The sequence below is a fragment of the Polistes canadensis genome, unplaced genomic scaffold (assembly GCF_001313835.1).
Source record: "Polistes canadensis isolate GaletaPanama2010 unplaced genomic scaffold, ASM131383v1 scaffold_199, whole genome shotgun sequence".
NCBI lineage: Eukaryota > Metazoa > Arthropoda > Insecta > Hymenoptera > Vespidae > Polistes > Polistes canadensis.
In genome coordinates, this window is record NW_014569746.1 from 158,716 (window position 1) to 183,693 (window position 24,978).

Consider the following 24,978-nt stretch of genomic DNA (forward strand, 5'->3'; position numbering starts at 1 on the left):
CGTTAGAAACTTTCTTCGGTACATAATCAACTGAAATTCCATTGAAATATATACATTTGTTAATAGAATTCAATTCAAACTGACATGTATTTGAAAAATAAACAAAAAATTGGTTTACCATTGTAAGTTGAAAACCAATCGGATATTTCTGGTCGAGATATACCTTTCTCTGTTAATCTTCTTAAACGAAATCTATAAGATTTGTTTGATATTAAATTTGAAAAGAAAGAAAATTTACCTTTGCTCTAGAAAAATAATAAATATATTATTCATTGTCGTATAATTTTTTTTTTATATTTGTTCTTATTGAAGTATTATTAATCCATTTAATTACTATTTTTATTGTTTTCCAAATATGATCATTTGTACTTTGCTCGATAATATACGTTCCTGTATTATGCTTGATCATAATAGAATTCATTCCTCTACAATTTAAATTGATATTTGCATTCGCATCTTCGTTTATCTGTGAATATAAATTATATCAAATTATAAAAAAAAAAACGTTTAAAATCAGCTGGATCATTTCTTCTTGTGAAAATAATTTATTAATATGATGAAATAATGTAAATAATAACAATAGTATCTCAATTTTTGAAACTAAAGAAAAATGACGAGGAAAAAAGATAATTATTAACTCAACTATATTTCGAAAGAACGAATATATTTTATATCTTGTCGAAAGCATAGTTTATCGCGACCTTCTTTTAAAACAGCGTACCTTTTGAATATTTATTATGGTTCGTAGTCCCCATTACTTTATATTATTTTGTTTTGTTTTTCTCATTTTTTTTCGTCTATTGGAAAACATGAATATAAAAATTAAACGTTACAATGTATTGCCTAGAAAGTTCGTGCAGATTTAAAAAACAATTCAAAATCAATGACAATATATTTCGAAATATATATATTTAAAAATATATCGATATATATGTATGTATATTGATAAATCAATAGAAATTTTCTAGGCAACTCAATAAATTTGTACAATTTTTTACAAATAAATATATACTTGGTATATTTAATATTATATATATGTATTGATCATATGAAGAGTTAAATACGATCATTAATAATAATAATATCATTTTTTCTTGTCTCTTTCTGAACAACAAAATTACGAACAATAAAAACGTACCTTATGGTAACAGGAATTTCCACACGATTCCTGAAAAATAAATAAAAGGGCCCCGTTATTGATGATATCTATGATAATGATAAATAATAATAGAACTAGAAAATATGAGAATAAGATGTGCATATATATATATCTAAAGTGAAAAATTATGGAGGTAATATAATTTTTCATCGTTATTCTATGAAACACGTTTCGAGATAACGATTTAAATGACGAAAATTATTCGAAAGAAAATATGAAACTTCTTTTTCGTCGTAATCTAATTTAATCCTTTTAATATATTTTTTTGTCTTTTAAATTGTATGTTCTAGAAGACAAAAAGAGATCGTATTTGTGCAAAAAAATATCGACGAATCTCATAGCATTTTTTTCATTTTTAACTCTCTCTCTCTCCCTCTCTCTCTCTCTCTCTCTCTCTCTTTTATTCATTGATTCCTTTCTATGTATATCCACATTGGTGTATGTAAAATATAAAATATGCATTGACGTCGAAAAAGCCGTTGCATTAATGGATAGAATATTTAGTACGAAAGATTTCTCGTCTGAGACAATAAAATTTACAATGCATTTAGTTGCAAAAACTGAGAAAAATGATGTAGGATCATAATATATCTCTTACACAATATTTTCTATTATTAAAAAAAATATATATTTTTGTTCTTTTTTTTTCTTTTATGATAAACAAAAGATCGCAATAATTGTCAAATTTCAAATCCTTTTTAAACAAAATGTTGAATTATACCTCGTAACACAATGTTTTTTTATTTTTATGAATTTCAATAACTTTTACAATTTAAATGAAATTCAATGAAAATAGGAATAAGAATTTTATAGAATCTTTTATTCTACTGTTTTGTTATATTATTTTACATGTATATAAAAATCATTTTTAAGACGAAATCATGATTGATTCATTGTAAAAATAATCATCTCTATGCATATTAAAGTAAAACTTGATTTTTTAACTTATGTCTACGTTATTTTAATATAAAAAGAAATATCGAAATAAACACGAAATAAAAAGTTTAGATTATTATACTTCTTGAGACTAAATCATTACGTGTGATCGATACGTCCTACAAAACGATCTTTTTCCACACAAATTCAATCAAATTCTATTTTTAAATCTTAATTTTGATTATATATTTTGATATAAAAAAAAAATCCTGACTCCTCCTTTTACGTCAAAGCAAATAAGAAGAATGATCAGACTATTTGACTTATTGGATTAACGCGATCGATAATTCGTTCGAATAAAAATAATAGTTCAATAAATGTTAAAATATTCATATGTTCGTTGTTTACACTTTCGATATTTAATAACAACCAAGTCGCGTGACAAAACAATTCTAAAAGAATGATGTTTAATTTTTACACATGTACCGATAATTATGACAGCTTATGTAAGTAAAACAAAAAAAAATCAGAAAAATTAATTGCACGAATTATTTTACAATATGAATAATTGTTGACTTAATACACTATCATAATTACATTTACATTGTATTTATTTATAATATTAAAAATATGATTATATATATATATATATATATAATTTATATATTTATTATAATTCCGATAAAGTAACGATAACGTCTGATATCGATACTGTTTAATATGCGATACTTTAAAATGTTTCTTCATCGATTCTAAACGATCTACGATCTATTTACATATGTAAATATACAATAATTGATCTGTTTTACAGCTTAATAAACAATAGAATAAAAGTTTTCAAAAATTCCAAGACGGGTTATGTTGACGCAGGTGTCGAAGTGCAAAGACACATATTTTATAAATCGTGTTTTAAAAAAAAAAAAGAAAACAAAGTAAGAAAAGGTACGGAATAATATAAAAAACGAACTAAAAGAGACAATTATTATACGTTATCCGTGGAAAAATTATTTCTAAATTTTTGAATAATTCAGTGACCATCTTTTAACTTCATATCGAAAAATATTTTGCAATGAAATTTTCTTTAATTCAATTTAATTGAAGAATAATTATTCTCAATAAATTCGAACTTTTTTCTTCCTTTCTTCTTTATAGTTTTTTCTTACACCTCTTTATTTCATTAACTTACGTTTGAACAAAGTGCCAGACAATCATTAACTTCAAAGGCATTCACGAAAGATGATAATGGTTGATAATAAATCAGTATAGTCGTCGATAGGAATATTAAAAGAAAAATATTATTATTTATCATTGTCAACACACATCAATACGTCGTCGTTCTAATTAATGATCCAAAAAGTAATATATTAACTCGCATTTGTATTTCCATGCGAACACCATGACTCGAGTTACACAAAAAGACCGTGTTGGGAGAAAGAAAAAAAATTAAAAAAAAAAGTATAAACAAAAATAGAAGTAAACAAAATAAAAATGATCGGTGCGTGTGATTTATCGATTTTACTTTGATCTACCTATACTTTAAGACTATCTATTTTCTCTCGTTTAATAATTTAAAAAAAAAAACGACATTCGTAGACCGTTTTCCGTATATCTCCTTTAACGCGTGAATGCTTACAAACTAAAAGGTATTCGCGTATTTCATGCAAATTAAGAACGCGATTCCCCCTTTAAAGAAGCACAAGCAATGTTTTATTCGAAAGTATGTATTTGTAGTAGTTATCCCCTACTACATCACCGTACGCTTCGTAGTATTACTTTTAAAACACTCACGTGTTAGAGCTTCCTAACATGTGAAAACCAAATGAAGACTATTTTTTCTTTTTTTTTTTATTTATTCCTTTGACGTATTACCTTTATTTATGCGATCTTGATACATCATTACTTATACCATAGTTATCCTTATTATACCATTGTCTTTATTCATCTTAAGAATATTCAGTCAAAATATTATAAAATTTATATGTATCTTAAAAGAATCAAAAATAAACCAATGGAAAGATTGAGCTAACTATTGATCATTATGTTAAATAAAATATTGTGTGCTACTTAGTTTGTTGCCTTTAATGTCATCACTATGAATATTAAATATAAACTGTAAGAGTTATTCATAAAGAAAATGCTAACGTATATATATATATGTATTTTCATTAGTACATTTATCTTTAATAAATAAGAATATTATAATTAAACCATTTTAGCATATGTGCCAAATCGATTAAAATACTCTAATCAATTTTAAAATACGAAAAATAAGTAAAATTGATACACTAATATAAACTGTTATATCGTTCAATGTAGAAACGTCAAAAAAATTCTCATTTAGTGGTGTAAAATTTAATTATTCCGGAAACAAATTTCAAAAACAAAAAGTTAACTATTGACTAAGTACTTTGATAATAAAATTCTTGGAATAGAGTTAATCACTTTAACTTGGCCACGACTCGCATGATAAATATATTTACGGAGTTGCCTAAAATAATAATAACGTATAAGTTATAAATACATTTTATTTTAAATAAATAAAAATATGATAAATATATGCTAAAGTTAAGTCTGTATTTAAATAAAATAACATGTTCTATAACAGACTAATATTCACAGTCAAAGATCGATGAAAGTAACTGTTACGGGAAAGAATAATATAAGAATAAAATTTATTAATGTCGTATTATATATTATTAAAATGATTTACATCGTATGAAATCCAATGAGCGGTCTGCATAATCATCGACTAACCTATAAACTGTTATAATGTAGTCTCTTGAAATGATATATAAATATGCCCACTCATTTTGAATAATTCGCATTTATGTAATGAAATAGAAACACTAGACAAAATAGCATAATCCCAAGCATGTTACAGAAAACAGTAAGTTGTACATCGGTTATCATCTGAAAGAAACAAATACTCTGATAAAACTGATTTACTATGCTAAAAAAATATATTATAAGTATATCTAATTTTGTAATATAATTTATTATTTAAGTCATAATATAATATGTAACATTTAAAAATACCTTGACTGTGATATTATTTACAATTTGTCTAATCTTTTTTTTCTATTGTCTTTTTATCTTTTACTAAACACACGTCATACCACAAACGTACATTAAGAACGATTTTCATAGAGCTTATGATGTACACGATGAATGGTACTTTATTTACGACCTATTAATATACTCAAAATTGATTAGTCAAGAATAAAGAACGTTGATTGGTTCATTACACTTGACACTACTTTAATGTTCGAATCAGATGCATTCACGAACGCATTTATCTATCTTGGCGTCGCTCGTACAAACTATTCAATTTAAATTTTATAACGGAAAAGTTGTGATTAAACACGCGTATATTATTACAGAAAGGTCTTACCACAGAAAGTTTATAAATACAAAAGGAATTATCATACAGAAAATCTACGATTATTAAAGCTTAAAAAGATGAATGAGACGCGCACTGGAAAAAAGGATAAAAATCAACATATACAAGTGTTTGTACGAGTCAGGTGCGCGAAAAAAAGATAATATTATTTTATACAAGATTTATATACTAATTTTTACTTTTATTTTTGTTATCGTGTATAATCGTTTATTTTTATATTTAATCAGGCCGATAAACAATGCAGAACGAATGGGAAAATCAGTGTCAGTGGTGGATGTACCATCAAATAAAGAAGTAATAATACGCGAAAGACCACAAGACAAACTTTCAAAAAAGTTTACATTTGATGAAGTATTCGGTCCATCATCAAAGCAGGTATGCATATTGTTTTATAATTTATGTTTCTATTTTTTGTTTGTTAATATTTTATCATTACAATTAATTTAATTTTATATTTAATTTAGATTGATGTATACAATGCTATTGTTAGTCCTCTATTGGAAGAAGTTTTGGCTGGATATAATTGTACGGTGTTTGCTTATGGACAAACCGGTACAGGAAAAACATTCACTATGGAAGGTGTCAGCAATGATCCAGCTCTACATTGGCAAAGCGTAATTTATTTTATTATTAAACATTAATTAGTTTTAATAATTTATTTACTTTATTAATTGAGCTACTCACTTGCCTAATTGATTAACGTAAAACAAAAAGTAAAGAAAGTTTATAAAGTTTCATATAAAAATTTATTGTATTATGGTGTTAACATATTAAACGCTGGTTCTTCAAGACCAGCTTTAGACTTACCGTCTAAGCTACATCGGTTATCAATGGCCAACATTCTTATATTTCCTATGGCTGGCAGACTATCATGGCCTAAATGAATAGCTCAACAAAAAAGACTTACTGCTGAATATGTTAAATTCATTATTAAGGAAATTAATTTAAAATATGAAAAGTTAAGCATTGATGAAGTGTTTCAACATGAAAATTTAAAAAAATTCTAAAAATGAATCTAATCGATTTAGCTTGTAAAAAGCTCAATTAATTCATATACTATTTAGGACACAACTGCTGGAATTATACCACGTACTTTAAGTCATTTGTTTGACGAACTACGATTATTAGAGGCTCAGGAATACACAGTACGAATCAGCTTTCTAGAACTCTATAATGAAGAATTGTTTGATCTTTTATCACCCAACGATGATGCTTCAAAAATAAGGTAATTGTAATATGCTTTAATTTATAAATTTATGAGTTGTTTTTATTTTATATTACTCTATTGTTATTAGATTATACGAAGACACATCAAGAAAAGGTGCTGTTATCATTCATGGTCTAGAAGAAGTAACTGTACATAATAAAAGTGAAGTTTATAAGATCCTTGAAAAAGGGTCAGAAAAAAGACAAACAGCTGCAACATTGATGAATGCTCACTCAAGGTTGGTACAATATTAAGCGTTGTTATAATAATTGTCTTACAAAATTTATGATTTCTTAAAAAAGAAATGCTTCTATTCTCTATAATTTGAAATATTAATAATCTTCATGATTATTTTTTAGTCGATCGCATACAGTTTTTTCAATCACAGTACATATCAAAGAGAACACCATTGATGGAGAAGAGCTTTTGAAAACAGGAAAATTAAATTTAGTAGATTTAGCGGGAAGCGAAAATGTGGGTAGATCTGGTGCAGTTGATAGAAGAGCTAGGGAAGCTGGAAATATTAATCAATCTTTATTAACTCTTGGACGAGTCATAACAGCATTAGTAGAAAGAGCACCGCATATACCATATAGGTATTTTTAATTAAAATAATTAAATTCTATGTTGCGCGTTATTACATTAAAATAATTTTCTTATTCATATGAAAATTAATGCTTTAAACATATAGAGAATCTAAGTTAACAAGACTTCTTCAAGAATCATTGGGTGGACGCACAAAGACATCTATAATTGCAACGATATCTCCTGCCAGCATAAATTTGGAGGAAACCTTATCAACATTAGACTATGCGCATAGAGCTAAAAATATTACCAATCGTCCAGAAATTAATCAAAAGCTTTCGAAGAAAGCATTACTTAAAGAATATACTGAGGAAATAGAGAGATTAAGAAGAGATTTATTAGCAACACGCGAAAGAAATGGTGTTTATCTTGCACAAGATAATTATAATGAAATGCAAAGTTTAATAGATTGTCAAGGTAGAGAGATAGAAGAAAAAATCAATCATATTAAAGTACTCGAAGAAACAATGCTAAATAAAGAGGTAACTAAACTATTAAAAGTAACATATTTTTAACTTTTTTATAAGTGCATTACATCTTTTATATATTTTCTTTTATTTCTTACAGAAATTATTCAATGATTTGCAAGTAGAGCACAGTATACAGAAAAATAAATTGCAAGAAGTGGAAAATAATTTAAAAAACACAACTAGTGTATTAAAGTCAACTAAAGATCATTTAAAAATGACTAAACAAGAAAAAGATGAACAGAAACATCTTGTAGAAAAACATGCATCAACTGAACAAATATTATTATCCCAAGCGCAGACACTTTTGAATGTTGCAAATGTAGCAAGTACAGATACTTATAAATTACATGATAAAATTGGTCGTAAGACGTAAGTATATAATTAATATGTGTTTGTTCTTTTTTTTCTTATATAATAATTATTTGACAAAATTACATTTGTTCTATATATAGGAAAGTAGAAGAAGAAAATCAAAATCTTAGTCAACAATTCCAAAGTAATATCAAAAATCGTTTTCAAGATATTGAAAATAATATATCTGTTTATTCACATGAATTGGTACAATTTTGCATGTCTCTGAAGACACAAATTGGTAAAAAAAAAATTCTTTATTCATCTTAAATTGTGGTATAAAAAATGCATGCACTTATGTAAAATTTTTGTATATTTAGAAACAGTTACCAATAAGGGACTAACAGCAACCGAGCTTATTACTAATAAATTAGCAAAAGACATAGACAGTTCTGTAAGTTATATTTAACTGCATTTCTTAATACATTAAATAGAGTAATCATTAATAATACGTTTTTTAGTATAATACTTACAAAGAATGGTTAAGAAATGAAATAGAAACTGTTACCCATGTAACTGAAGATGAACGTAGTCGATTAGACGAATTTTCTAAAAAATTAGTATCTAAAATTGAAAGTTTAGTAAATACAAAAATTGCTGAAAACTTAAACGTTTTAAATCAAAGTGTTTCGCAAAAGCTTGATCAGTTAGCAACATTAGCAAAAACATCTATAAATGAAATGTGTGTTTATCAACTTGGGGAATGCAATCAGTTATGTGAGAACATAGAAGAGATAAAACAAACCGTTCAAAATGTACTTCATAGTCAAGATCAAACTATACAAGAAAATCGACAATTTGCAAAGGTATATTAAATTACATATTAAATGACATATTTATGACACTTTTTTGAAATTTATTTATAAATATAAAAATTATAAATACATTTCAACAATTGTTCTAGATGTTCGAAGATGTATATCTTCAATTCAATAATTTGTGCAAAAATGAAAATAAAAGGTGCACTGAAGTTTCTGATATGTTAAGCCGTGTAAATGAAACATGTAATAAAATTAGTAATAACGTTAAAGATGAATGCAGTAATGGTATAAATAGAAAACAAAGTTTACAAAACAAATTAGAAAATGATATTTCAATAATTGGAAATGATGTTGTCGCGAGTACAAAGGAGGTAATATTAAATAAAGTTTAATTTTATAAAGAAACAAACTCTTTTTTAAAATAAAAAAATAAGAGATGCGATAATATTCTTTTATTATAGAATAGGACATTGGTAAACCAAATTTTAGAGCAAAGTATTGTTTTAACGGAAGAAATACAAACAGAATTATCTGCAAGATCTAATGCGTTAGAAAAATATAAAAATCTTTCAGAAGATCATGCACAAGTATTGAAACATCAAATAGAGAATAATAAAACTGTTCTTTCCACTTCAGTTAAAGTAAGTTCAATGATTACAATGATAAAACTTATATAATTTTTATCCCTATATTTTTATTAAGTCACAATAACTTGTTCTTTTCTTTTTTGTTTTTTTTTGTTTTTTTTTTTAATAGGATATCAACGAAACTGTAGAAACTATATATGCTAATACACAAGTTGGAAATAAGTTGGAAGACCGAAGTACAGAATCGATAGAGTGCAATAATAGGATAATTGCACAATTGCATATGACGGAGCATGAAATCGAAAAATTCCTTATTGAAGACTTACGGCACGACATTGCAACAGGTTTTTACTTCTCTTTCTCTTTTTCTACGTATCTTAAATAAAAATATTAAATTTTGTTAAATAACTTTTTACGATCATTTATTCTTATCCTCCAGGTACAACACCTGCAAGAAAAGAATTTCAATATCCTCGTCATTTGACTTCAACTTCTCCTCATGAACGTATTCTTCAAAGATTTAGAGAAATTAAAAAAAATATGGACACATCGGAAAGTGATGTAAGTTATCATTTTTAATTATCTATATAATTTTAAATAATTTAATTTAATCATAGAGTAATATATATGTGTATAGGTATAAGAGACGTAATATTAATTTATCATCAAATATATTTATACATATATGTTAGCATTATTTTGTGAAATCCGTTAATTCCTGAAATAACCAGCTATTACGTGAAATAACTATACCGACCAGGTAAAGTGTAAGATAAGGTATATATATACATATATAAATAATTTTATTAATATCATTACAGGAAGATACGATTATGAACAAATCACCCAGAAATGAATCGATCGTTTCATCGTCTTTATTTGAAAACGGAACAATTACTTCGTCATCACCAATTTACAATACAATCGAAGAGTCATTAGACAACCAGAATGAAACGATTAAATACAATTTTGTCAGGGCTTCTTCAGCGTCAGATATTTCCTTAATTCCAAGGCCAACTTTTGAAACCAATATGAAATCGGAACCTGATTTATCTATGAAGGTGAGCATTTATTATTATATTTAGATTAAACGATTAAACCTTCTTTTAATTATTCATTTTTTTAATTATTATTTCTTATTTATCATTTCTTATATATTATTTATTATTTTTTTAATTATTAATTATACACAAAATTGTGTACACATATACAGAGCTATGATAAGGAAAACGACAAAGATGAATTTTTAAAACCAGACATGATGAAAAGCAAACGATTATCAAAAACTAAACTTACGAATCGAAAAGTGCTTGGATCATACAACTGATAATATATTTATACATACATTCTAGTAAAATAAAATCAAATTACTTGAAATAAATGTATTGTAAAAAAAAAGGAAAAGAATACTACGAAATCTTACAAAATAAGAGTTTGTTTTTATCTTTTTTTACATATAAAGTTCGATATATTTATATATATATTTGTATTTCACTAGAATTGATCGTATATAATCCTTCTTGAGCATATATATTGTTTTTAATTGATTTGTACTTTTTCATCATATTATTATAACAAATATAGTACATATTAGTGTATGTGTACAGGTGGATGATGTCAATAAATTAATAAATTATCATATACGCGAAAAAAAGATATTGTATTATTTTGTTAGACATAAAAATAGTATTTTTCTGATTTTCTATAAGACAAAAAATAATAATACTAAAACATCATTGTTATCATAATTTCCTGAATTCTACAAGGTGATAAATAAAAATCGTTAATTTATTAAATTTTGTCCAAAAACTTTTTGTTAAATAGATAAATTTTAATTTCAATAAAAAGAAAAAAACAAGAGTTTTAGTTTTTTGCTATGCATTTTTTCTATTTTCTTATAAAAAACATAATATATATATATTTAATGTGTTAAACATTTATCAAAATCAAATGTAAGGTGATACACATATATATATAACAAAATTGAAAAATATTTATTTTAAAAATCGACCACTGTCTACATGTCAATTTGTAGTTTATTCCAATTTCAATATTTATTATTGAATGCTATTACAAAATATGTTCAATGTATATCAAATTTAAAATTGCTTAATGACTAAATTTAATATGGGCATTTACAAGTTCATCCTACCTACCTCCCCCCTCCCACTCTTTATTATAAATCAATATATCAATTTCTTAACGATAAAATTTAGGAAGATACCTTAGAAAATTAGGGCAGTAATTTACAAAGCACAGTTCTATGAAACTTTCAACTATAGAGAGAGAAATAGAGAATATCTGAATATGAACGGAAAGTTAATAATATTCAGAGCTCTTTCCATAATGTAATAATAAGCGTAGATAGCTAATTTACATTATGTAATTAGAATATTCGTCAAAAAAAAAGAAGAAATAACATTAATAAAATATAGATTATATCTCTAAAGAAATTATATATAGATGAAAACCAAGTTAAATTATTGACAATTTTTACTATAAATAAATAACTTTTTTACGTTACAATTTATTCTTATTTTTTCTTTCATTTTTTTTTCTTTCTTTTACTTTTTTTCTTTTTTTTATATTTTTTTGTTTTAAATACATAGAACATAAATTTAAATTATTGCGTGTACACATGAGCGCACATAAAAGATATAAATTTATCATGGATCACACACATATCGAGATTAGAAAAATAATATTTTTCTTATCGTCATATCGAGTGTGCAAAAGTATATAGCACACTTGTTTCGTCTAAAAACAAAATGGGGGACTTTCTTTATCGAGCCTCTTGTTTACTTATTATTCAAAAATCCCACGGAGTTAAAACGCATACAAAAAAAAAAAGAATTAGCTTAGCATTTTAATAAAATATAATTTTTTGGCACAGGCATTAAATGCGTTTCCGAGGATGACTTTAAATAATTTATTCGTGACATCCTCGTTGCGCGTGCACCGCGTCGTTGAACATATTACAACGCAATGCTCACCAAAGTGTATCAACGTTTTATTAATAATAAATAAACGTCTCAGTTCTATTGGACAATTCCGGTAGCATGTATAAGACGATTAAAGATTATTCACTGATATGATTTGATTTATCCAACCGATGAAGGCGGATACTTTAACATAAACACCAGGAACATCCAACCTTCCACAGCCAAAGCCCCATGATACTAATCCAGCTAATTCGTAAAAGCCATCATCCTGACAAACTAATGGACCTCCTCCGTCACCCTATAATATTCGAGAACATAACATATTAACAGATGTACCGAAAACATGAATATTGTCATCATATATAAATATATCATATACCCATTGCTCAAAACAGTTAAAGGATTTCGTAATGAAATGGCATACAATTTCTAATATTTAAATGTGTGTGTACAATAATGAGATGAAAAATTAAATTCAATTTTCTGGATAAATTTATTCTTTTGTTTCTTTTGTTCCATCCACTTGGTTGCTGTTAGAATAAAATCAGTTCACACAGTAGTGATCCTTCAATTGTTTTGAACATTATATATACATATATATATATTGTTATTGTAAATTTCAATTATAATTTTAACAGTGTACATACCTGACACGCGTCATTACCCTGTTCTCCACCGGCACAAAAACTACTAGCTGGAAGTATGAAGATTTTTTCCGTCACAGCGTTTACTTTTCTAATGCATTCGGCGTCGCTAACGATCGGTATTTCTGCTTCACGTACTCGTAGAGGTATGGGGCCAGCTGTAAAAGCAAAGATACGATGTTGCAAGAGAAAGTAACGGAATATCATAATAGATATTTAGGTTTTTACCTTCACCCATGTATCCGTAACCAGTAACCGTACATCTTTTACCAGCTGTATGACTAACTCCTCTAGCAGGTAAACAAACTAGACAAACTCCGTCTTTTAATTCCGCTTGACCGTATAATTTAAGAAGAGCTATATCGTTATCTAAAGTCTGACTATTATGATTGTGATGAATGTAAGTCGTAGCGACTCTTAACGTTTGCGCACCTGGACTACCATACTTGCGAGTTAAATCATGATCTCCAACTCTTACGTAAATCGCATCACCCGATCTCACGATACTGTAAATATCATTTATTTTCATTATTCTCATGGAATGTGGAAATATTATACACATTCCAGTAATTATGACAGTGGATTAAATCAAAAAATTCGCACAATTTATATGATATAAATATAATTGTAATATAATTATATGTACCGATCACACAAATATTAGGTTGATCAATAAAAATAATGCCGATATTATCAATGAAATATATTTCATACAATATTGTTTATTTCTATGTAAAAAATTTAGGCATTATTTATTGACCAGTCCACAATATAGAAGAATTTATATAAAAATATTTCTACTTACTTTGTGACACAATGCGCTGCTGTGAGTACCCATTGAGTACCGATAAGAGCACCACCACAAAGGTACTGATTGAGAGAGTTAATAAGAGCAACTTGCCAACACCATTCGTTGGCATCTGCATCTTCTCCACCAACTACACGAGCATTCCTTTCGAAGCTACGAGCTTGAATCGGCCCACGAGAAGTTCCTTTTACACCGCATACATATTTATTGTACACCGGACTCTTCGTAGTCGTTGTCATCGCCATCGTTGTCGTTTCATCTGCCGAAGGATTTTTGGAAAAAAAGTTTTCGAGAGAACATTAGAAAAAAGAAAAAGAAAGAAAAAATTCTTTCTGCAAAATATAATAGCTTACAAATTGTCGGAGCCAAGGTTGTTGTATGTGGTCTAACCGTAACGATATTGCTGTAAGTATCATTCCTGTTAGTCAAAATCGGTTCACTGCTATTACCACCGTGAAGTTCTCTGATTAATGATTTCGGTGCGCAACATTGATGTCCCTGTTTCTTGCACTTGAACAAACTCGTTAATTCCGCATTTCCTATGAATCAATTGATGAAAGGAAAATATAGATTTCTTTTTTTCTTTTTTCTTTCTCTTAATAAGAGACAATGGTAGAAGATGATATTTACTTACTAAAGCAAGTGAAGGATAAGTAAGATACGATGCAAGAACCAGGACACTCTGGACGTGGATCAGGTGGTAAAGTAATGGTGGTTGTTGGTCTCGTGGTAGGTCTCGGTCGTGGTCTTGGAGTCTAATTTGGAAGAAGTCGGTCGATGAGTCTCCTTTTTGAAAAGATCGTGTTATCTATTTAACGCTCGATTCATATTACATTTTTCCGAAATCTTTACTTGCCTCGACTCTTATCTTCCTTTGGGGAGGAGGGGTTTACCGTAAAAAAGAAATAGAATCACCTGCGGCGGACTTTTCGTGTTGTCACAGCAGATCGATCCAGATTGACATGTTGACGTTTTAGCGATAATCAAGTTTGGTCGTTCACAGAATGCTGCCATGATTGTCAGCAAGCAGAAGCCAGGGCAAGGTTGTAATTTAGGTTGAGGAGGTGAAGGCCTTGTTGTAGTTGGACGGACGGTTGTTGTTACTTCCTAAATATAAATCTTATATAAAACTTATCCTTTTTTTGTTTCTAAAATAATTAACAAAACAATTAACTTCACTTTTTTTTTTTTAAATAAACGTTTCAAATAATTAGGCTTAATATTATGAAAGGGTAACAATTGTAATTAGATTTATTATTGATAAATAATAGGATAATTTATATAACTATAAGTGGAATTAATCGATTATGAAAATGAGTGGGTCAAATAAAATCTTTTCTAAATTTATATACCTCTTTTACAGGTAATTCAGTGATACAACAAGATCCATCTCCTGGACAATCAGCTTCGGTATCAATGTTATCACAGAATAGAGCATATAGGCCGCTGGTACATTCGCCTTTGCACGGTTTTCTCAAAGTAGGTTTTGGTCTTGTTTGCATCGTCGTCGTACTCGTCGTTGTTGCAATAGCCGTTGACGGTCGTTTAGTCGACGTCCATGTAGTACTTGTTGTCGTGGTCGTGGCCATTGATGGATTCGTCGAGTGAATACCAGGTCTTGTACTCGTTTGAGAAAGTATACTACTTTTGTTAGACGTATTGTTTCGACTGGAATTAGTACGATCGATAACCAATAATTCTGCAGGTGGAGAATCACCAAAGGCGTCTCTCGTGACGCAACATTTGTGTCCCAATTTGCATAAAGAATCTATGACAAGTATGGCATCGCAATAATCGGCTATTCTTTCCGGCATACATATTCCCGAACACATTTGTCCTGTTAATTACACGATAATTGTATGAGAAACGTTTTTCAATTCCCATTTTCCTTTTATTTAAACAAACATTCGATTTAACGTACCTTGAGATTTATCTGCCGGCCCGTTTTGCTAAAAAATGATTCAGTTATCTGAATTTATTAGGTAATTAAGTTTGATCGAATATCGTTAACATCGATATCGGTATCAATAAACTCACTTTATTCGCAGTAGTAGAAGCCGTAGTAGTAGTCGCTTTCATCGTTGTCGTAGTAGTTGCCGGTGTTGTTGTCGTAGTCGTTGTCGTCATAGTCGTCGTCGTCGTCGTCGTTGTCGTAGACGGGGTTGTGCTCGACAATACGACAGGAGTCGTAGTAGTTTGTTCGACGAAATTTTCATCGGAAGATGATGAGGAAGAATTAACTGGCTCAATGACACAGCATCGCATGCTACTTGTTGGACATTGAACATCCTCTAATACTTCATCGCACATCAACGTTGCAAGTGCGTGCACGCAAACGCCAGGACAATCCGCACTTTTAGCCGTGCTTGTTATAGAATCCAAGAGACCTAAGTTGTTTTAAATATGGAATCACATTTTAAAAAAGAAAATAACATTTATCTCTCTCCGATAATATAACGAAAAGGTAAAAATTATCAATGTTATTTAGTAGTAACCGTGTACATTTCCCTTATCCTAAATCTCAACGTTAAAGGTAACTGTATATCGGGTGCAGCTGTCTGAACACCATAGGCTGCGAAGAAATTCCTGCATACGTAATTCTACGATCGGCTTACAAAGTGGTCAAGGATGACTGAACTTGATCTTGACATTAGGTATCGTAGGAAGAAGTTAACGACCCCGTTGTTGGGAATTTATTTATCAAAATATTTTACCGATCATTCTCCCTAACATAGAAATAATTTAACATCTAAATACATTTCGTTCAAATTTTAATCGTTCGCTTGGAAATATATAAATGTAAATCTATACATTCTACAATATATATATATAGAGAGAGAGAGAGAATGGAATGTCGTAGTTTAATGCTACCCAAGCAAGAAGAGGAACTCGTGTGATCCGTTAAGCGATAGGAGCAACAAGGGAACTTCCGGTCAACTCGTATAAACTATACTGTTATTTAACGTGACCAGGAAAAGTTTATGATTTTCTTTTCTATTTCCTATAAATTTCCAAATAACTTTTCTTACGTATTCGATCTTTTCGAAAGACAACAACAACAAGGAAAAATACAAAAAATCTAAGAAAGTCAGAGAAGAAAAAAGGCTCGAGGAGGGCGTTTAGCTGTACGAGGACGGGAGGAAAAAAACGGTTAGTAGTATCCGTGATATTCGCATGCAACGTATCGAGGAAAGCCAGTTGGTTTCACTTTGGCAGGCATAACGGCCCAAACAAACATAACGGTTGTTAACGAGCACCTCAACTCGTCGCATGTAGCCAAAGACGACGGCTCTTACACACGTGCCTCTTCCTCCTCCTATCCTTCCGTATCTAATAACGTAATAGTTTTTTTCGAACTTAACTATGACGTAGAAAATACTTAATCAAATATTCAATCATTAACCAATAATTCGAACAATCTATCGTGTCGTACCGATCTTCGTTTAATTTCCTAAATCTCACGAATTTCATTTTATCGCGTACACTTTATTTCAATTTTATACTACTTCTTTTTATTTCATGATAATAATGGAACAAAAAAAGGAACAAATCAATCAATAAAAACGGGGTATAATTTATAAACCGTTATGGTAATATATCGATTATATATTATAATAAATATCATTGATTATTATCATTCATAACGTTGATGATACTTAAATCAATATTTTTTTGGGATTAATTAACATTCGTTTTATTATTTATAATATATACGTTATCACGTTAGAAAATAATTGTGTCCACGTATACTACTTTTTCCATTTGGCAGGCAGTCTTCATACCCGCCAACGAATCCGAACGTTATCCGCATAGCACGCTATAACGATCCTAAGTGGGACAGTCGCATCCTTCCAGATTCTACCTATAAAAGCGTGCGCCGCATACTCGCGCGCGCGTATGCGAATTTCTATTTCTCGAAACCTCGACTCGTACTTACACGCATATAAGTATATATGTATATATCTTACAGGTACTCGCTTTCTTTATTTTCTCGATCATCTTACAATTAGAGTCATCTTTTACATAGGATACACTCTAAATACACTCTATAAATACTTAACGTTACCATGATATTTTGAATGTGTGTGTCTGTTTTATATATATATATATGTGTGTGTGTGTGTGTACGTATGTATGTATGTATGTATGTGTATGTAAGTATACGTTTTTAGATAAAAAGATTTCTACTCGTTCCGGATTTCTTACAAATCGCTTTCTTTTCCTGCTCGTAAAAATGGGATCGGATATGACACGTTTCGGTATATGAGTTTACAATTTGACGAAGATCTTTAATCTAAAATTTATAATAATATATAACGTAAGAGGGGAAGAGGAAAAATGTATTAAACATGAATATATTTACCCGATAAGAAGCTGCCGGCTAAAGAGTCATCGTCTTGGGCATCGACCGATCTTCCGATGAGTAGAAGGAAAAGGACGATGCCCCCCCTTAGGGCTGCTCTTAGTATCATCTTTGAATATTTCTTCTTCTTCTTCTTTCTTTCTTTCTTTCTTTCTTTCTTTCTTTCTTTCTTTCTTTCTTTTTCTATACCTTCTTGTAAATCTCTCTGTTTATTTCTCTCTACAAATTTATTCTTATCGTTAAAATATATAAAATCCTCTTCTTCCTTGATTCTGGGAGAACGTACAAAATTGCGATAGCGAAGGCGGGGGCGAGGGGAGAGAGGGGGCAAAAGAAAAAAATGTTTATACTTTGTTGTTTTTTCTTTCAAATACACACTATCCTTCCGACGAATGTATCACGCGTACGTTGAAAAAGAACACGAATTTCATCACGTATAATTCGATGATAATTATTAGTAAAAAATTTTAACAACGCGGAAAGTAGAATCCGTCACTTTACCGTCGGTGTCCGATCGACTAACTGACTGACTGACTGACTGACTGATTGAAGTGAAAGAAAAGCGATACCCACTTGTGGGTCAGGGTGCGAACTATCTCTCTTTCTTACTCCTAATGCCACCCGTCGTCTTTGGTACAGTACATGAGAAGGACGATGCCTCCTCTCCTCTGACCGGCCTCAAGGAGTAGTATTCGGAAAAAGGAAAGGTGGGGATAAGGAAACCTTTACGGAGAGAAGAAGGTCAACGAAGAACGAAGAACGAAGAAGAAAGAGAGATTATGAAAAGAGAAAGAAAGAGAGAGAGGAGGGTTGATGACAGGGGATATCTCTGATGTTCCTACATCTTTAATCTATTTTTATTGACTTCTCTAAATGGTCAATCATTTTATAACGCCTATCTCATTTCTTTTCTTGTTCTACTTCCTCGATCTATTACACTCCTATTTTTTCTACTTTTTTTTTCTCTTCAAAAATCTATAAAGAGAGAAAAAAAGAATAGTTCTTATACTTTTTAAATAATTTATTTTAAACGATGCAAGTATATATATTGTAAAAAAATACGTATAATATATATATATATATATATATATAGTCCAATAAAATGTATATACATACTCTGTCTGTCAACATTTTCGGAATACATTGTAATTTTAATTTAAAACAATCATATTGACTGACAAAAAGTATATATATTTCATTGAGTTCTTCCCAACATATATATATATATATATATACAGAATATATCAAAAGTCGATTTACCGAGCCGAAAAATTATAAATTTTGTTTAGTAGCTATTTATAGAGTGACATCATCGCCAATTTGTACTTTTTTTTACCGTAACACTTTAATCGGAAATTTGTACCATTAAATAAAAAAAAAAAAGCATAAAAATATTATTATTCTATCAATTAAATCAATATTGAGATATTTTGTTTTTCTTTTCTTTTCTCGGTAAAGCGATTTTTGGAACACCCTGTATATAATATATATACACATAAATATTCATTTAAATCCTATCGCGCGCAATGCGGATAGTCTTACGAGTGTGCGGCAAAGACCTTTCTCTCTTGGCCTTACTACTATGTTCTTTGAGATACCATACTATACGTTTACGAACGAATGTTTCTTTCTTTTTCATAACATGTAATTTCATTGGTACTCAATCTCTTTCACTATTTTTTTTCTTCCCCATTCTTTTATCTTCTTTATCGCTACTTTTTTGCTTCTCGGTCATCAGATTCGTCCCTACCTATCCGCTTCCAATTCTTTTACTTCGTCCAACTGTGTGTAAGACTCGCGTCTTGTATATATATAGATACATATAATACAATTCACATAATGTGTAATACGTATAATACACATGTACACAACTAACGGTACTTTATCCGTAAACGTACCAACATAATACCGTACGATATTTTTCTTCACAATTATCGTTGCCTATGCAAGCTGCATATTTACTATAAGTTGCATATGTATTAGAGGCCGGAAGAAGGGGGAAATAGGGGTGAATTGTACCCTATATCTTATTGTACATATAAGGGTGGTGTTATTAACGTATATGCTAAAAGACGTAATCAATTATTACTTACTATTTTGTACTTTTATTATTTCTTTCTCTCTATCCAAGAAGTATAATAATATAAATAAAAGTATATATTTTTTTTTAATATAATAAATATATAAAACAAAATAATTAATTACGAAAAATTTTCATCACAATGATGATATCAATATGAATGAAGAATACTAACAACAAAGAGGAGATAAAGAAACACTTCCAAAGTATTTGATAAAAATGGTAATAGTTTTAAACACTCAGAACATACATATGTAATGACAAATCGTGGAAAAAATTTTATTGACGAAGAAATAGACTAAATAATAAACACCGATGACTGAATAAATTATAAAATAGAATTATTATATTATAAACCTATATATGAGGGATTAAGTAAAGTAAACTTTTCTATACATTCAATTAGCCATATCAGAGGAAGACTTTTTATGTGAGACATGTTGTACTTAATACGTGGTTCGTCATTACCAGGAGCATATATAATGTAGTGCGTACACTTGAATAAAGGATGACGAGGATTACAAGCAACATGAAACGGAATACATTGCTCCTTGTCTTTTATATCTTCTGGATTTGGTTCTCTGATAAGAACAGTTCCATCACCAGCATTTATTAGCTCCGTTATTTCTTTTTTCGTTAAATGAACATCACCAATACAATAAACGACGTCAACTTGTAAAGCAAGATAAAAGAAACATCGATTGAATAATCGTGGATTCTGAAAAATAATAATATTTTTATATAATTATTAATGATTAGTACAGCGCGCCTAATATACCTAATTTTAGGTATATTTTGCTATTATTAAATAAATAAATAATAAAGAAATATTTTTATGTAATGTACTTGTTGTTCTTGGTTTTGTCTTGCTCGCTTAGGTATTCCCAAAATAGGACAACCACTGACTTCAAATAATTCTAATTCCATTTGATGTACATCTTCCAATTCTAAACACATTGAAATCCCTATAAAAAAAGAATATATAAAAGTATATAAATAAATATTTAGAATATAGAAATCTTACATTCGCTAGTCAGTAACCATTTGCCATTGAGTATAGCAAGCATAACATCATAAGTGAGATTAGTAATATTTTTATTGTTCGCTTCCACTATTACATGAGTTACACTTGATCTAAAATATTAAATTAAAATATTACTTATATATATAAATATATATATATATATATTAGAAAATATAAGGTTGTGTATTATTCTAATTTATACGTACTTAAAGGTAGGTAGAGATTTTATTTTATGTTTCAAGGCAGCTTTCTCAAATAATTTTTTGCTTGCTTCATTTAAATTTGATAAATATACAGTCAAATTGGTTTGGCATAATGTCTGATTCAGAGTGCAATTTAAATCATATTCACTTTCTGCATTATTAGAAAATAAGTCTCCGTCTGATAAAACTTGCTGCATTTCTTTAGAGATACAATAATCTCTGATAAAATGTATAACATTTTATTAAATTGGTAAAAGTCAAATTCTTAAATGTTAAATATGGTATTTATGATAAATAAATACATACATAGGTTTTTTACCATACTGATCGTAAACATTCTTATTAGCATGATATCCAAGTAATAATTTTGCTTCTCTTATTCTATCATTTAAAACCGCTTCATGTAAAGGTGTCCTATTATCAATACCTGGTATATTAGGATATGCACCAGCTTTTAAGAGTAACTTAGATATTTCATAAAAACCTAAATTAATACATTCTTGCTGTGGAAAGAATTAAAATAAATCAATAAACAGAATAATTGTTACAATTGCATTTGAGAACGAATAAAACTATGTTAATTTACCAATGGTGACCAGTTAGCGTTATCCTTTGTATTTGGATTTGCACCAGCATTAAGCAGAGATTCCACTATTTCTTTCTGTCCCTGTAAAAGAATAAAATTTATTTTATGCAAATTTATTAAAACAAACATTTTTTTGTTTTAATTTTTTGTATTAATTTTTAAGCCTTCTGAGAAGAATAACTATTAATAAATAAATAAATATACCTTTATGCAAGCTGCATGTAAAGAAGTTTCACCCTTCGGATTGCGTTTATTTATATTTTTGGCAACACTTTGTGGTAATTGATAATTGGTAATTTTATTGTCAGTATTATTGGTATGGGAATTATTCGGTAATGCATTATTTCTTAGCGATATATTTTTGTTGTTAACTTTCACATCCCACAAATTGCTGTTAATGTTATACATAAACAAATAATGTAATATTTAATATCGATATAAACAAATATATATGTATTATTTCTTATTTCTTATAATACATTAATAAACCTTACTCTTCTTTTATTACATTTGCAATAATATCACAATCACGTATAAGATTTAATATTGTATGATCAGTAAGTATTTCATTTGGTCTAACTGGTACACCACATAAATAACATTTACCATCATTGCTTCTTGCACAGTTTGAACAGAAAAAATCTCCACAACTGGTATATCTAACTGGAGTTATCGGTTTGTTTCCACTATAAATAAAATAAACAAAAATAATAAAGAAAAAGAATTATGTTAATATTGTAATTATTTTGTAAATAAAAAAAATTAAATTTGATTAACAGAAATTACCACTTTCCACACATGAATGTACTTGCAAAATTTTTTAAACTTTTACGAGTATTTGTCCACGTAATCTCCATCTTGGATATTTTCTGTTATAAAATAAAACATTTTAAAAAAAATATCAAATCATTGTTATCATAACGAAGCTATAGTTATCATTAACACACACAGTTAAAGTTTGGAAAGTAGTAGCAAAACGTTACTCATAATAATTTTCCCGCACTTTGAGGAATCAATTTTTTCATTGACATAAACAATATAGAAAAAATTCGTGCTTAAATTATTATATCAAAATCTACTTTATCGACTGAAATATGAACATGTTTCCATCAACTGTCCGCAATGGCGTGCATTATAAGTGTAACCATATATTATTATGTACATACATACGTACATGTAATGTGTATCGTGGTTAATAGGTTTTAAAAGTAAATAATAAATTCGTATTGTCAATTTTAAGGTTATAGGAAGTTTAAAGATTTTTAATGATATTACAGTGACATTAAAATATCAATTAAAATAAGTACTAGCTGATATTGACTCATATTTTTAAGCTGACACACACACACGCACACATGATAATGTGATTTTATAAGAATTCAAATAATGATACAGATATATATGAACCAATATATAAATATTATTTGTTTAAAAATATTAAATATTTGTGTTATACATATATGTATATTTTAAAACTAAGTAGAATTAACTTTTTATAAAAACTATGTGTTAATTTTTTAAGTATGAATACTTTAACACGATGTCCTGGTATTTATTGCGGAAGAGAATTATTATCAAATGAAAATTGGAGTGATTGTGGTGCTTGTCCTCGTGGATTTAGAACAAATGGTTCTTCCGCTTGTATTCTTTGTGAAGATACACCTATAGCCTATGATTGGTTATATCTTGGATTCATGGCATTGCTAGCATTAGTTTTACATTGGTTCTGTATCGATGGAGTTTCAATGAGACGAAACATACCTAAAGAAGTCATTGCATTGCATCTATCAGCATTATTTGAAGTTTTGAGTGCATCACTCATTACTTTACAATTAACTGATCCTATCGGTACATTTGATATAAGATCTTGTAAAACACGTCGTCTTTCAGACTGGTATACGCTATTACACAATCCTAGTCCGAATTATGAAACAACTTTGCACTGTACTCAAGAAGCAGTATATCCTTTGTTAGTAACATTCTAATTGCATATTTCTATTTTTCAATGAGATTTCTTTAATCAAACAATATTTATATATACATATATGTATAAATTAATTAATACTTTATTATTTTGTAGATATACCATGGTTTTTGTTTTCTATGCTCTTGGTGTAGTTATTATGCTGATTATAAGGCCAATGATAGCAAAAAAATTCTTGCCTAAACATGGAAAATTTTCAATATACGCTGCCCTATATTTCTATCCCATTTTAGCACTTTTACATGCTGTCGGAGGAGGTCTCATATGTAAATAAGGAATAAATCATAAAGATTTCTATGAAATTAATAAAATACTTAAAATTTATGTAATATTATTTTGCAGATTACTCATTTCCTTATATTACTATTATTTTGTCAGTCTTATCTAATGCAGCGCATTTTGCTTTCAAATTAAATCAGGTAAATAATTTTATAGATTTTTATTTACTTTTGTATATCGTATATATTTTATTAGTACTAATCTATTATTTTTTTTCAGACCATGAAGTCCCTATTACTTAGTTCAGTAACAGATGTGAAAAATGCAATAGTAATAATTGGTCATTGGTTGTTACATGGTTATGGAGTAGTGGCTGTTGCTAAATTACGTGGTATTGATTTTCATCCTGCAATGCTTGTCTTGGTTCCTTTGCCTGCGTTGTTTTATATTTTAACAGCAAGGTTTACCGATCCACATAAACTTGATATACAATAAAAAATTTAAACTTGGACCAGTAAGTGAAACAGTTTCAATTTTAGGTGTAAATATATTATTCTATATCATTAAGCAAAGTCACCTATTTTTCTAGAATTTGATATCAATTTTGTTTATAGTAATTTATACATATATATATATATNATAACCTTTATTTGATAGGTTTTAAAAAACCTTATTGATAATTCCCAATCCGTTCATTTTTAAGATTATTCCTTGTTAATATAAATTATG

At 28.6% G+C, this 24,978-nt stretch overlaps 5 protein-coding genes across 7 annotated transcripts; 2 read left to right on the forward strand and 3 right to left on the reverse strand.

Moving 5' to 3' along the window:
- Positions 1-4,274: 4,274 nt before the first annotated feature.
- On the reverse strand, positions 4,275-5,173 carry LOC106789727 (dolichyl-diphosphooligosaccharide--protein glycosyltransferase subunit 4). 3 transcript variants are annotated; one of them, XR_001382024.1, is made up of 3 exons: positions 5,072-5,173; positions 4,746-4,945; positions 4,317-4,523 (listed from the first exon to the last, which is right to left on the reverse strand). XR_001382024.1 is itself a non-coding variant. In XM_014754189.1 (1 exon), the coding sequence occupies exon 1, from the start codon at positions 4,943-4,945 to the stop codon at positions 4,841-4,843; it is 105 nt and encodes a 34-aa protein (XP_014609675.1). In that variant the 3' UTR covers positions 4,591-4,840. The 3 variants fall into 3 exon arrangements, 1 of the variants encoding a protein (XP_014609675.1); XR_001382023.1 differs by lacking the exon at positions 5,072-5,173 and having other exon boundaries at positions 4,275-4,523; XM_014754189.1 differs by lacking the exons at positions 4,317-4,523; positions 5,072-5,173 and having other exon boundaries at positions 4,591-4,945.
- Positions 5,174-5,358: 185 nt separating this feature from the next.
- Positions 5,359-10,825, forward strand: LOC106789743 (bipolar kinesin KRP-130-like). Its single transcript, XM_014754216.1, has 17 exons — positions 5,359-5,559; positions 5,663-5,810; positions 5,900-6,049; positions 6,500-6,660; positions 6,731-6,880; positions 7,002-7,238; positions 7,334-7,709; positions 7,795-8,066; positions 8,150-8,289; positions 8,369-8,442; positions 8,510-8,854; positions 8,953-9,180; positions 9,271-9,450; positions 9,566-9,740; positions 9,836-9,957; positions 10,218-10,457; positions 10,610-10,825. The coding sequence occupies exons 1-17, from the start codon at positions 5,495-5,497 to the stop codon at positions 10,721-10,723; spliced, it is 3,177 nt and encodes a 1,058-aa protein (XP_014609702.1). The 5' UTR covers positions 5,359-5,494; the 3' UTR covers positions 10,724-10,825.
- A 1,310-nt stretch (positions 10,826-12,135) lies between these two features.
- On the reverse strand, positions 12,136-18,265 carry LOC106789744 (serine proteinase stubble). The gene is made up of 11 exons (XM_014754217.1): positions 18,154-18,265; positions 15,828-16,177; positions 15,712-15,739; positions 15,143-15,627; positions 14,706-14,897; positions 14,425-14,545; positions 14,144-14,329; positions 13,788-14,049; positions 13,211-13,488; positions 12,986-13,140; positions 12,136-12,636 (listed from the first exon to the last, which is right to left on the reverse strand). The coding sequence occupies exons 1-11, from the start codon at positions 18,260-18,262 to the stop codon at positions 12,469-12,471; spliced, it is 2,334 nt and encodes a 777-aa protein (XP_014609703.1). The 5' UTR covers positions 18,263-18,265; the 3' UTR covers positions 12,136-12,468.
- Positions 18,266-20,515: 2,250 nt separating this feature from the next.
- LOC106789745 (BRCA1-associated RING domain protein 1-like) lies at positions 20,516-23,036 on the reverse strand. The gene is made up of 10 exons (XM_014754218.1): positions 22,996-23,036; positions 22,833-22,915; positions 22,541-22,732; positions 22,251-22,437; positions 22,047-22,127; positions 21,767-21,963; positions 21,464-21,679; positions 21,258-21,367; positions 21,080-21,198; positions 20,516-20,951 (listed from the first exon to the last, which is right to left on the reverse strand). Exons 2-10 carry the CDS (start codon positions 22,901-22,903, stop codon positions 20,583-20,585), a joined length of 1,542 nt encoding a protein of 513 aa, XP_014609704.1. The 5' UTR covers positions 22,904-22,915; positions 22,996-23,036; the 3' UTR covers positions 20,516-20,582.
- Positions 23,037-23,484: 448 nt separating this feature from the next.
- On the forward strand, positions 23,485-24,760 carry LOC106789746 (JNK1/MAPK8-associated membrane protein). The gene is made up of 4 exons (XM_014754219.1): positions 23,485-24,015; positions 24,127-24,296; positions 24,373-24,449; positions 24,529-24,760. Exons 1-4 carry the CDS (start codon positions 23,570-23,572, stop codon positions 24,742-24,744), a joined length of 909 nt encoding a protein of 302 aa, XP_014609705.1. The 5' UTR covers positions 23,485-23,569; the 3' UTR covers positions 24,745-24,760.
- Positions 24,761-24,978: the final 218 nt, after the last annotated feature.

Excerpts from the sequence above, each read along its gene's own strand:
- LOC106789727 (XM_014754189.1), bottom strand. The coding sequence starts at position 4,945 with ATGATAACCGATGTACAACTTACTGTTTTCTGTAACATGCTTGGGATT.
- LOC106789743 (XM_014754216.1), top strand. The coding sequence starts at position 5,495 with ATGAATGAGACGCGCACTGGAAAAAAGGATAAAAATCAACATATACAA. Across the intron at positions 5,560-5,662 it reads CAAGTGTTTGTACGAGTCAG|GCCGATAAACAATGCAGAAC; the intron begins GTGCGCGAAAAA and ends ATATTTAATCAG. Across the intron at positions 9,181-9,270 it reads TTGTCGCGAGTACAAAGGAG|AATAGGACATTGGTAAACCA; the intron begins GTAATATTAAAT and ends CTTTTATTATAG.
- LOC106789744 (XM_014754217.1), bottom strand. The coding sequence starts at position 18,262 with ATGATACTAAGAGCAGCCCTAAGGGGGGGCATCGTCCTTTTCCTTCTA. Across the intron at positions 15,628-15,711 it reads GCCGGCAGATAAATCTCAAG|GACAAATGTGTTCGGGAATA; the intron begins GTACGTTAAATC and ends TGTAATTAACAG. Across the intron at positions 14,546-14,705 it reads ACACGAAAAGTCCGCCGCAG|ACTCCAAGACCACGACCGAG; the intron begins GTGATTCTATTT and ends CTTCCAAATTAG.
- LOC106789745 (XM_014754218.1), bottom strand. The coding sequence starts at position 22,903 with ATGGAGATTACGTGGACAAATACTCGTAAAAGTTTAAAAAATTTTGCA. Across the intron at positions 21,368-21,463 it reads AAATCTCTACCTACCTTTAA|ATCAAGTGTAACTCATGTAA; the intron begins GTACGTATAAAT and ends TTAATATTTTAG. Across the intron at positions 20,952-21,079 it reads GACAAAACCAAGAACAACAA|AATCCACGATTATTCAATCG; the intron begins GTACATTACATA and ends ATTATTTTTCAG.
- LOC106789746 (XM_014754219.1), top strand. The coding sequence starts at position 23,570 with ATGAATACTTTAACACGATGTCCTGGTATTTATTGCGGAAGAGAATTA. Across the intron at positions 24,297-24,372 it reads TGTCGGAGGAGGTCTCATAT|ATTACTCATTTCCTTATATT; the intron begins GTAAATAAGGAA and ends ATTATTTTGCAG. Across the intron at positions 24,450-24,528 it reads TTGCTTTCAAATTAAATCAG|ACCATGAAGTCCCTATTACT; the intron begins GTAAATAATTTT and ends ATTTTTTTTCAG.